Source organism: Nuphar pumila, chromosome 11 (assembly GCF_984573655.1).
Source record: "Nuphar pumila chromosome 11, dmNupPumi1.hap1.1, whole genome shotgun sequence".
NCBI lineage: Eukaryota > Viridiplantae > Streptophyta > Magnoliopsida > Nymphaeales > Nymphaeaceae > Nuphar > Nuphar pumila.
In genome coordinates, this window is record NC_143259.1 from 40,687,548 (window position 1) to 40,700,602 (window position 13,055).

A 13,055-nucleotide genomic window follows, 5' to 3' on the forward strand; every position below is an offset into this window, starting at 1 on the left:
TAAGGTCTTGCCCAAAATTAAAACTTCTAATAAAATCATTTAAAACTTCAAAATACAGGTTTAACTTAAACGTTGGACTTTATGAGATCTTTCTTATACTCAACACATTTAAAGCTTTTAATTTACAGGGTATGGTTCCTGTAGTTCTTATTAGGTTCGTTTCTCTTATAGTGAACCCGATTAATCTCCGATCCAAACCCAATACCATACCTGTAGCAGCGTTTACAATCAGTGGGTCCCACTTGTACTGATCTACAGTACAAAGGGGTGGCGTTTGTGATTGTAAACTTTTGCTCACCCGGATCCGCTCTTCTCGCCCTAAGGGTCGATGGCTTGTGCAAGGAAGGAGGTAACACCCGCATAAATCGAACCTTCACCACCCGTATGATAGCCAAAGCCCAACCCCTCTTGGGACGGTTCACCCAATTGATAACCAAGTCAAAATTCATTGGCCTGCCTGCACCTTGATAGCATGATATTGGGCCGCCTAGAGACATAAAGTGAATTAGTGAAAGCCAACCCGGCGGGTCAAAGGCTTAACCTTATATTTTCCAAGATAAGGAGTGACGAATTTAACCCTAGATTTTTTTAACTCATTTAGTTGGACTGGATCCAAAATGTTCGGGTCCAACTGGTTCCGAAATGTAAAGAAGGATATTCTCGTAAGTTTCGGCTCCAAAGACAGATAAAATCGTCACTTTCAATACTTAGATTATTTTTTTTGATTAATTTAATGATTCATTTATTTATCTCCTTCTGCCGGAATTTTCCTTTAAACCGCTCCTGCACTTCTGCTGAACAAAGGAAACTCCCCTTCGATCAGATCGGAGCTCGGAACCCTAATTCCCCTTCGTCGATCCCGGATTGAATCTGGGGTTCTGAGTTTTAAGGTAAAATTTCACTTTTTTTTTTGGGTTTTTTCCATCGTGAATCGACGAAGAAATCGCTTTTTGTTCCTGTCGTTTGTTTTGATCAACTTTCTTTTTCTTTTTTTGTTACTGGCGCTTTTGTGTAGTTGTGATGGGGTTTCTGAGTGATGAGGTAAATTGTTGCCTTTTTCCCATGTTTTTTTGGGGGTTGTCTGGCTACCAATCGTTGAAGAAATCGATTTTTTCTTATTTTCGTTTTAAGATTATCTTTTCGGTCTTTGTTCCTGTCTGATTTCGTGTAGTTCCGATCGATCGTCTGAATTTATGATTCAGTTTCTTTTTTGCGAATTTGATGGGGAATATGACTGAATCGGTTTTTTGGGGGCCTAGGCTTGATTCTGATAATTTGGAACCGATCGCTAGTATGTTAATGTTTTACTTTCTGTTTTTTCTTTTCAATTGATCGGTTTTTCTTTTTCGGTTTGGTTCTAGGTTTTATTTTGTTTTCTCGATGACGGGAGACTGTGAATGTGTTGATTGAAATTAGTTTTATGTAATGAGTTCTGAATTCTGGTTCCTTGTAGTTGATAGGTTGTGGTTCCTTTCTAGAATTGTTGGGTTTACGTTTTTATGGAGGTGTGGATGAATAGTTGGTTCAAATTTTTGGGTTAAATTCCTTCTTTTTAATTTGATTTTTCTTTTGGGATAAGATTTTTCGGTTCTGGTGTTTTTGTTAATTGAAAGAAATAATTGATGATTATTTTTCAGTTTCCGGTGAGGTTATAGGAGTTAGCAGTGTGTGTAATTAGGGGGAGGTAACGAAGGGTTAATTGTGTATGCTTTAGAGTAGTAATGGTGTTTAAGGGGAGGAAATGAATGGATAGATCGGTTTATTTAGCGAAACTGATAGCTTTTTTTCCTTCAAAGAAGACTAAACCCTAGAAATTGGGACGGAAGCTGTGTTTTTCCTATGATTTGAATGTGTTAAGATCTAGGCCATTTGTTATTCATTGCATCAGTAACTTTCATTTAGACCTTGCAATGGTTTTGGCTCTCATAATGTGTTGTTTTTCATAGGATTTGGATCTTTCTGGTCCTGCTGAATTTCTTGCTTGGACTTCCTTTTCTCTTTGCTACTATCAATTGCTGAATACTAGAAACATGCAAGCGCACATGCATGAGTTGGTGGGTGTCATGAATTGCTTGTTAGGGAGACGTTGGCATGCCCAGTGAGTGCACTGCATGGAAGTTGGCAAATAAGAAAAAATGTGGTTTTATTTGTTAGGATCTTGTTCATGCCTTTTACCTTTTCTTTAATTGATCGATTCGATAATCTGCTTTATGTACTTTCATGATTATGCTGGTTAATCCATGTTATTATTTGATAATGTTGAAAGAAGTTCATGCATTCAAATGTTAGCCTTGAATTTTACCCTTATGGGAAATGATGACATCTGAAGGGTTAGTTACTTACAAGCAGCATATTGAAGTGAAGGTTGCAGCTTTACTTCTTTCATCTTTTTTATCGACCTAAATTTAGGTTTTGAGTTCTTCATCAAGCAGTTCAACCATTTCTTATTAGAGATTAGCAAATAACATAGTCACTAATATCGCAGATATTGTAAAAATATCACGATATTATCTGTGTTTCAAGATCAGATGATATTTTCCTGATATTTTTGCGATATTTATAAAATATCGCCAGAACATAAAATATCACAATATTTTCCCGAGATTTAAAAAACATCTTTTTGTTTCTTTTAGACTTTAAAACTTTTGTAATTTTTTCTTTACATTTTTGCAAGACAATTATTATAAAACATATTATTTCTTATCTTTTTATTATTCTTTACATTTTTTCAAATGTTAAAACTTCTGATATTTTTTCAAGATTTTCCCAAGAAAAACCTTGTCGAGAAATTGCCAAGAAAGATATCAGTGGCTATGGTAAATAGGAAAAATGAGCTGCTACTTTTGGACTAGAAATTTAATTTAAGTCTTTTCCCCCATCCTTTGATGAGCATTTGCTTCTTATTGCAATAACATGGTGAAACACATTTGTTCTTTATATACAATTGAAAGCCTTATTGCTTTTGACTTGTAGCTGTGTTTTCCTTAATGCCATTATTGATATTCCAGTTGCTCCATTCATTCAAAAGTAATTTGTTGACTTTTATTCTTTTTCCTTCTGCAGAAGTAGTATTCGGAGATGGCAGATGGTGAAAAGGATGGGGAAGCGACTTCAACCCGCGGGAATGATTGGGAAGTGGTATCTCTTACTGCATCAGCATATGCTGCATATCCCGGTCCCAAGAATTTTGAAGAAGGTGAAGTTGATAAGCAGGGAGAGTTGGCAGATGGTCAACATGAATGCTCACCCACAATGTTCATGTCAGACCATTTTGTATTCCCACCCAGCCAACAGGAGAATCTCCCATTGATATCTGATGACCTCTTCATGGGAGGACTGAAAAATATTTCTGAGAATGACCAGAAGTTGCAGCAGGAAGTACTTCACAGTTCTGAAATTTGTAATGAATCTGTGGGTGAAGTTGTTGATCACATGGGAATGGATAAGTTGGGTCCAGGAGAACGGGAGGCAGTAGGGAAAACTGTTGAGAACTGGGACTTAGGTGACATGCAGAAGTCTGTTAAAGGTTTTGAAAAATCAGATTCTTTGCATGAAAATCCATTTTTTGATGAAAAGGGAAAGAGCCTTTCAATTCCTGGTAAAAGTTTTGAAGAAGTCAGCACATTGGAAAGGCTTGAATGGATTGAACCGATTCAGTGGTCAGAAATGACTGTAGAGCATAGTATCTATAAATCCACTGAATTTGGATCTTTCTATGCAGAAGCTGATAAAAGTGGGTCAACCACTTTCAATGATAGTGGCTTGATTGAGGCTGAGATGCATAAAGGTGCATCAGAGGCAGAGGATTCCTGTTCGCAGTTGGATTATGCTTCAGATTCTCCAAAGTCGTCAAAGCTTGTGGAACAAGGGAAAAACAATGGTTTTGTTCTTCCCTGTGAAGCGTGGTGGAAGAGGCAGGCATTGTCTTTATATGCTCAGGCCAGGGAGACCAATACTTTCTGGTCTGTTTTTGTTGCTGCAGCTCTGATGGGACTCGTTATTCTAGGTCACCGCTGCCAGCAGGAAAAATTGCACATTCAGCAGCTTAAGTGGCAATTAAGCATTAATGATGAGGTAATCTTATGATTTTTTTTCAAGGATATGAGACGTTATAAATGTCTTTATATGAAAAGGTTTTGTTTCATGCTTAATATTCTTAATTCTACCTAGTTGTTTCTGCAAGGTAATGCAAGGCACAACTTAATATACGAATGTCTTATATTTTCTGATATTGGTTCGTAATGCACATTATGATAGCAATATATTAAATAAGCTTGAAGGATAAGTCACTGATATTTACAAATAGGTCCTCATACAATTCTTTATATGATAGATATAATCCATGCAGGATCTCCTGGAGAGACTAAGAAAATTAAGAAGGAAATTGGCAAACTAAAGACTCCCACAACATCTTAGAAAGATAGAAGGTGGATAAAACCCTAAGAAGGAACAAAATGTCTTTAAGTAATTTTCATGTTTTACAGTTTTACTAGAGGAAACAGAAAATAACTCAAATCAAACACATTGCAACAATGATGAGCAAGAGTGGAAGAGTTTATTTTTCCTCAAGTAGCTTTGGAAGAACCACATCCTTGTAATATTGAATAGGAGACCAAGCCTTGATTTTAAAGTTAAATATTCCACTCATATTGTGATCATAATGGTCCATTATGTATTCAGGCAGCTTACTGACCACCCTTACAACACCTCTCAGAGTTCTGACAAAATGCTCTTCATCATAGATGTCACTAAATTTACTGCAAAAGTCATAAATAGCCGAATGTATGTCTTCATCTCCAACAATCAGCAAATTATGTAAAAATTGAACTGTCAAACTTCATCACAAAGTTTGCTTTTATAGGAAATTGCAATTACAAGACTGAAAAATGGAATTTCTTATCCTCCATTTTGGTGTTATTGTGCATGTTCTTTTGAGATTATAATTTGAAATTAATGTTCATTTTGGGAATATAATGTGTGAGATTATTGAAGTCCTATAGGTCATGGAGGTTATGATGGACAGTTTTCTGTTTATAGTATGTTGATGGACAGTTTTCTGTTTGTAGTATGTTCCACTCACACAGCCATGGAATTATTTGATATGTGATATGTCTATTTGTGTCTCTTTTTCTGTGATACCTTGCTGTGTACTTGAAGTTTTATGTTTTGCTTTTCCTGAGCTAGCTTTATGATAAGGTGTCATGGTTCATTTTGGTAATGATCTGATATTTTTCCTTTTGCATGATCCACCTGAAGTAGCCTAATTAGATTATTTTACTTGCCATATTCCTTTCAAAAGGTAATCGATTGATTTTTGGTGTTTGTCTGCTATTAATTCCTTGTAAGAGATTAGGCCTTGGTCTTCTTAAGCATTTTAACTGTTACATAATTCAAAACATAATCTTGGCACTTTCCATTTTTTCTCATAATTAGCTATGACCTTAGTTCTCTCTTCATCCGAAAGAGACACTTCCTTCTCATTTTCCACTTTAGTGAGAATTAGTTTTGGCTTTGGATCGGATCCATCCACTAATCCCTATAACCTTTTCCCCCAAATATGGTGCTTCATAATAGAAGACCACATTATACAATTTGTATCATTAAGTTTGATGGGCATGACAGTGATACTTTTTTTGTTATCCATTCTTACAAGGAAAAGAGAGATAGAGAGAGAAAAAGAGATGAGAAAATAAATAAATGTAAAGAGAGATGGAAAATATGAGCACTCCACCACAAACTTGGAGTAGAAGCACCATTAGTGGATTACACAAACACTTGAATGTGAAGCACCAATGAGCTTATCCCCACCAAGCTCTGATACCGTGTAATGATTCAAGAGCCTCTAATCACGAACAAAGTGTCTACCAAGAAACAAAATGGACAAGCACAAATTTGGCCTCTAAGGGCATACCTCACAAAACCCACAATGGGCAAACCAGAGTTACCAGTCGAGGAAGCGAGACACTTTAAAAAATTTAGGAAGCAGGGAAGCGTGGGACTACTTAGAAGAAAATTCCGAACCGTCTCGGAAGCGAACCGGAAGCGAACAGGAAGCGAGGGGAAGCGGAAAATAGAAAAAATGGGGAAGCGTGGGGGAAGCGCAGTTCCCATAAATGGGAAACGCGCTTCCCATAAAAGGGAAGCACGCTTCCCAAAAAAGGGGACGCTTCCCCTCACGCTTTGGAAGCGCGACGTTTCAAGCTTCCGAAGCGCGCTTCGGGGAAGCGCACTTCCCCTTTTACCTAGGCGCTTCCGGTAACCCTGGGGCAAACACAAGAGAGGCTCACAATATATAAAAAAAAAAATTTATTAATGATCTCAAAGTATGCAAGAAGCATACTTGAACAAAGGGGTTCACCCCTATTTATATACAAGAGAGAGGAGAATGGGAGAGTAAAGCGAGAAGAGAGAAAGACCTCTCTAGCCTAGTCCAACAGCTAGTTTGACTAGCCATTGGACCTAGTCCAACAGCTAGAATGACTAGCTGTTTAGACTAGCTTCTAAAGACTAGTCATAGTCAACTTTAGGTTGACCAAAAATAATAAAAATAAAAAATATTATAATAAATAATGAATATATATATATATATATATATATATATATGCATATATATGTACAATGTTCACATATTTTAACAATATGGGTTGGGGATAAGATTTCTAGTGTTTTCATCAATTACTGACCTCCAAAATGGGTTGGAGATAAGATTTTTGATAATTTCTAATGGTCTAGGTGAGAGGTAGGGGGCGAGAATAGGCCTTGTATTAGCTAAGTAGAGTAGGTTAATTAAATTTCAGAGCTCGGATATTGGATAGGGTCGCCACTGAACCTATTCTGACAGCCTAACTTGCAAAGCTCATAACTTTTCACCTGTGTCTGATTTACATGATTTTTTGTATGTTGGAAAGCTAATATCTTGAACTTTTAGCTAAGTCACACGAACTCGGCTAAAAGGTCAACGCACTCACGTCGCCCGTACCTGACACGGACACGGGGTGAACATGGTCAACAAAGTGTCGGACTCGGTCAATGCACTGGGGCCGCGTCCATCCACATTTTGGACTCGGTCAACTTTGATCGAGTCTATTTTTGTCTATTTATTAAAATTAATTTTGGACTCAGTCAACTTTGACCGAGTCTATTTTTGTCCATTTATGATTGTTATATATATATATATATATTTATTGTTATTATTGTTATATATATATTTTGTCAACTTTGACCGGTCAACTTATTGCTTTAAAATTTACAATCTTATATATATATATATATATATATATATATATATATATATATATATATATATATATATATATATATATATATATATATATATATATATATAGCCGTGTCCCCGTGTCCAAAATTTTTGAAATTGCTCCGCACCTGTGTCGCACCCGTACCCGTATCCGCACCCATGTGACATAGACTTTAAGTGATCTGACATCAGTAGGGATAAAATATCTATTCAAATTTGAAAAAGGTCTCTTGAATCTGGGTTGTGACTCAAACCAGTTTGACCACTTTGGGGGGTTATTTTGCAACATAGGATTAGCCCTATGACAACTTTCTTGATTAAAATGTTTGGGTCTTTACAGAACTTGTTTAAATAAGAAAAGGTAGTTTCATTGACTTTTTGGACTTGTTCTATTTCTCCCCTAATATGATGAGGGACTTGATTGGAAAAGAGGGAGGATTTCATTAACTTTATGGCCTTAACAAATAAGGTTTGAACTTGGAATCTTTGTTATATTTACTGGTTGCAAAGGTGAACTGTTTGATGCAATAAGCTTAAGCTAAAGGCATTGATATGCAACAAGATTGTGCGTATATTACCTGGACTTAAAGTGAGTGGTCTTTTGGGAAAATTTCTTCAGTTTTTTATGGATAAAAATATTTTTTTGGAAAATGATTATTTTAATAATTTTGGAAATACCTCGACGTTAATATACTTTTGTCTTTTCTATTTTCATATAAAACTTTTAGAAACATGATAAATTAAAAAATTTCGCAAACTATTTCATAACTCCATTCTATAATTCACTAAATTGATAATTGGTGCTTCTAAATAAAAGACTACAAGAATAAATATCAAAATGCTTGTAATTCTAAGGGAAAAATTGAGCAATCATATTATGGGTGGAAAATCACATTGCGGACAGCATATGTGAAGAAAACTCTCATATTTCTACATCTGTATTATGACATAAGAAAGAAGTGTACTTTGAAAGTTTGACATTTGAATGTGTTGGATGCATGAACTTGAGTGTCTACAGATTCACTGTTTTGGTCATGCAAGTAAAAGCAACCCTAATTTGGGCATTGTGTTGGAAATATGAGTTAAAATGTCCATTGTCTGGACACCACCGAACACTTATGGTTGGAAAATCAGCATCTCCAGACAATTTGCAGCAATGTTTTGCAGGTGTGCCCTTGTCCTAAAAGTGTCTAGGTAATCTAGATGTGATAGTGCATTTCTTTATGTTTTTGTGAGTGTGCATCTTTCAACATACATGCGTACTTACATGTATAAATACATATGTATTTTTTTTTGTGTGTGTTCTAAACATTATGCTTGTTGGAGATACATATGATTATATTGCTTACTGTATCTGTATATGATAATGGTGATAAGGTAGTTTTAATGCTTCAGCAAAAAGGAATCTATAATAGAGTTAAAAAGAGGAAAGTTTGGTTATTTCTATATGCCACTCTACTGGGTAAGTGGCAATCCTAGGATGAAAACAAGAGCCGTCTGCTGTTTCGGTGTTCAGGGAAGTGAGTCTATCAACTATAGCCACCTTCATAAGCATTCAATGTAGTATGGAAAGATTGGTTGCTGTTATGATTTATGTCCATAGTTTGTGTCATTTATCTGATGGTACTGGAACTTCGGTAGGATGGCTATATTGTGAGGCTGCTGATGTGTTCATAGACTAGGTGCTATTTTGTCCTTGTGCTGGAATAAAGCCAAGAATCAGATTTGCTTTTTTGTTTTCTTGGTAAAATTTTCCTCGTCATAACTTGCACTGAATAAGTTTGCCTTCCAAGTTTCTTTTTTTTTCTCGGATAAGGGTTGATTGCTGCACATGTTCTCTTTTTTTTTTCTTCTAATGTTTAAAGGTATTGATTTGGAAGATGTCTTGTTGATGATATGTGCTTGCTGTTGGTGGCATACCATCGCTCATGAACATGGTTTTGCCTTTGTGATCACTTTTTAATCACACCATTACTTAATTCGGGAGATATATTCACATCTTTGGCATTGTACACATTGTAAGTTGAGTGATACCAGCACTGTCAGCAGTGAAACGAGTTCAACTTAAATTTGTTGGCATTGTACACATGGTCGCTTCTAGCAACCTTGCATGTAACAGAATGTGCCACTGGAAATTTCATTATCATAATTTATCACCTTCCATAAAATATCAACCATGTCACTCTGTCACATAAAGATATGGCACATGGCGTCTCAAAGCATTGTCATACTGTTATGTGATGCTGAAATTTTGACTGTAGGATCGATGAGCCTTTCCATTCTTGTTGGAAAAATCAAGGTGATAACCTGAAAACATTTTCTGTTGAGGGAAATCTGTTATTTAGTGACCTACAGAAAGCTCAATCAACAGCAAGAAACGTGTTTTTTCTATGTCCAAATGTAATAATAACTCACTGATGTTCCTTATTGTAGCATATCAGATTAACAAAACAGCAGCTTGTTCTGATAGGTTAAATGTTTAAAGTACTTGTCTATGCATTTAAATCTTGAGTTGGTACAAGTATTTGATGGCCTGCAAAATCTCATCTAATTGAACTTGTGTGATTGTGTTGAGCAAATTTTTGGTATTGCAAGATATTTATTTGTGAAATTCAGGAAGACAGTACAGATTTTGTCTTTCATGTATTTTAGAACATCAATCCCCATTATCTCTTGTGATTTTCTGAATGCATTTCTGTTTTGCTTTGCTGTAATCAATATCTTTGTCATTGATGTTGGAAAGTAATATCTGCATTTTCCGATCCTGATCATTGAGTTATATTGCAGAAATTATGCCGCATACTAGCTCCTGTGTCACGGTTTAAAGATGCACTTGTTGGTCAGCGCCGTGCTCCAGCTCTTCGCTATAGCAATTCTGTTGAGCTATGAGATGATCTCTATCAAACAATTAGATGATGACGACAAAATATGAGAGAGTGAGAGATGGTCTTGGCTATTCCTGTGCCACAGATTTAATATGAACTTAGACGTTGACGTTGTCAAGTAATTTCACAGTATAAGCTTGTACATATTCTCTGTTAAGCGATGCAGTATATGTTTTTTTCCTTTTTTTTGTGTTGATAGACAAGCTGGATGCAGTATATGTTGTGAATGTACTGATGTTGCAGTCTCTTTCATGGAAATGTAAATTCCTTGACTCCCATTTGCTTCTTGTCAAAAGTTGGGGTTTTGTGGTTATCCTAGTGGCATATATTGGCCAGTAAAATCCCGTTTCTTAGTTATATTTTTCAAAATACCAAATATTATTGCAATATTAGCATTTTTTTAAGAACTACCTTTATGTTTATACGTATGTTCCTAAATTTCTGAATCTGTTGTAGGCTGATATTTTCTCGATAATAAGATTTGTGTTTTGGGTGGTTACCAAGGTATGAGTTGGTGAATCATGAAGCGCTGGAAAAGTGATTTGTTTCTTCCTTGATGTGCTTACACAGAATGGCTACCTTTTCTTTTTGTTGATTTTGTTTTGGTTGTAAGAGATCAATTGAAATGTTCTTGGATTACTATGATGGTGAGATATGTATGGTGAAGGCGTTGGTGCCATGTTGGTCATCGAATTTGACCAGCTCGTCAGGGTACATGGTTGGGTTGGGTGAAAACTGATAACAGAGGTGTCGATGGATCAGGTTTATTCGGGACTCCTATCCAAACCCAGTCTCTTTTCTTGGATATTCTTTTCCAACTCTAGAACCCTTGTTGTGGGAATGAATTATATGAAAACATTTTGGGGGTATTTGAAAAATTTTCTTAAAAATAAGTATACAAGGCCTACAAAAGTCCAACATCTCCCACTTAAATAATCCCAACTATTGTTTTTTTCAAGGGAGTACAATTTTACACCCATATCAAAAAATATGTTTTACAGAAGTCCCTGAATTTAATGCTTTTGTTGACGAATCTGCAAGAATATTTCTAGTAGACATATAATAAGACCTGTCCCTTTCAACTTCATCTTTGATAACAATATGCTTAACTTTGGATAAAATTTTATATCTTTAAACAATGCAATAGGATATTGATTATCAACAAAGATGGTGATATATATATATATATATATATATATATATATATATATATATATATACCACTCATAAGTTTTTTTTAATATGGCTTCTTTAACTGCATTTGCATCTATATGAAAATTTGCTTTTATAGTATATAATGTAATACTGGATTGTTTATTTGAGCACCAAGAGACAACACCACAACTACATGTCAAAAGGTAACCTTCAATATATCATAATATTTGCTTTACTTTACTCCAATCAAATGTTGCAGTCCTGGATCACAATACTTATTGAATAACATATATATGATCTTGTGCACAACATAACATAGAGAACCTATAACACTGGCTAATTGAATTTTCTTGATGGCTGGCCTTTTATCAATCATTCTTGAGTCTCATCTTTGCATCTAGCTTAATGGATTTATTCACTTGTGCATTGTTAGGCTTATAATTTGGCATGTCGAATCTATCCAAAACATAATGAAACAATCTTATTAAATTGAACTCTAGTATTTTAGATTCCCAGGACATTAAAAGTTTTATCTAGGTTTTTTATAGAAAATAAAGATGAAAGACATTGTTTTGTCTCATTAATAAGTCACAAAATACTACTTACAATAAGAATGCCATTTACATAAGGAGACATGTATATCTGTATGCCAAAATTGACGTATTTTTTGAAATGCCTTATAATTTTTGAAATCTGCCCGATATCTAAATTCATAAATGTTTGACTTTAAAATAACCATTTTACCCTTCGTACAAGTTAACCTTTTGAAGTTCGTGCAATATATTGGCACACTCTTCGGGTATTGCAAACTCTCAATAAATGTAGATTCACAAATTTGTTTTTGCAAACCTTAAGAAGTTCGCATAACTATATCTGTGAACTTCCTGTAATTGAAACCTGTCGAAACTCTGCAAATGTTCTACTAAATTCACATATATAGTAGAAGTTCGTATAATTACATCTACAAACTTTCTATATTTAAAATATGTCGTAACTTCACATATATAGTATAAAGTTCGCTTAACCAAATATGTGAACTTTCTGTAATTGAAACTATCGAAACTTCACAAATATTCTACTAAATTTGCATATATATAGAACAAAGTTTGCATAGAATTGTGCATATCTCCTTTAAGTAACTGATCCTCAAGAAGATATGCAAATATAGGGCAATCTGCGCATATGGCACATTGCAAAGTTATGTAAAGTTTACACTCTAAAATGACTATCACAAATTAGGTAATAACTTCACAACTAAGGTCAATGCGAATATGTTTTTTGTATGTAGATTTTTTAACATATTTGATCATTTTCAAAAATATAAATATTGGGGGTGAATAAAATGTGAATTTCTTTCTTTTTGTAGAGTTTTATACAATCAATAAATGCAAACTTTCAATTGTTTAAAAATTGATTATTCGCCCGCAATCCAGAGCTACTTTCGCATAAACTAGGGTTTTTTTGTAGTCTCCGATGTGTTTGTCCTCGACAACAATTTTTGGCCACTATTATTGGTGACTAATTTCGGTGAGTCATCAATGATAGTTCATCATCGAGCTTTTCAGAATCACTGATGGTGAGTTTTTTCGGTAAGCATATGTTTAACGGCTGATGCAATTATTTTTTTGAAATAACTTGAATCAAATATTTTTTGAAACATTAGCATGAGTTAGTTATTTTGTAGAAGGATTGCATGGTTTACAAGTTATCTTTCTTTGTTTTCCCATTATGTTTTTCTCGTTAATGAAATCATTTGT

The 13,055-nt window shown here is 34.9% G+C and overlaps 1 protein-coding gene across 2 annotated transcripts; it reads left to right on the forward strand.

Moving 5' to 3' along the window:
* The first annotated feature begins 758 nt into the window (after window positions 1-758).
* LOC149822298 (ATG8-interacting protein 1-like) lies at window positions 759-10,418 on the forward strand. Of its 2 annotated transcripts, none has more exons than XM_089980707.1 (3): window positions 759-890; window positions 3,064-4,074; window positions 10,046-10,418. In XM_089980707.1, the coding sequence occupies exons 2-3, from the start codon at window positions 3,079-3,081 to the stop codon at window positions 10,145-10,147; spliced, it is 1,098 nt and encodes a 365-aa protein (XP_089836833.1). In that variant the 5' UTR covers window positions 759-890; window positions 3,064-3,078; the 3' UTR covers window positions 10,148-10,418. The 2 variants fall into 2 exon arrangements, with proteins under 2 accessions (XP_089836833.1, XP_089836834.1); XM_089980708.1 differs by lacking the exon at window positions 759-890 and adding an exon at window positions 1,945-2,054.
* Window positions 10,419-13,055: the final 2,637 nt, after the last annotated feature.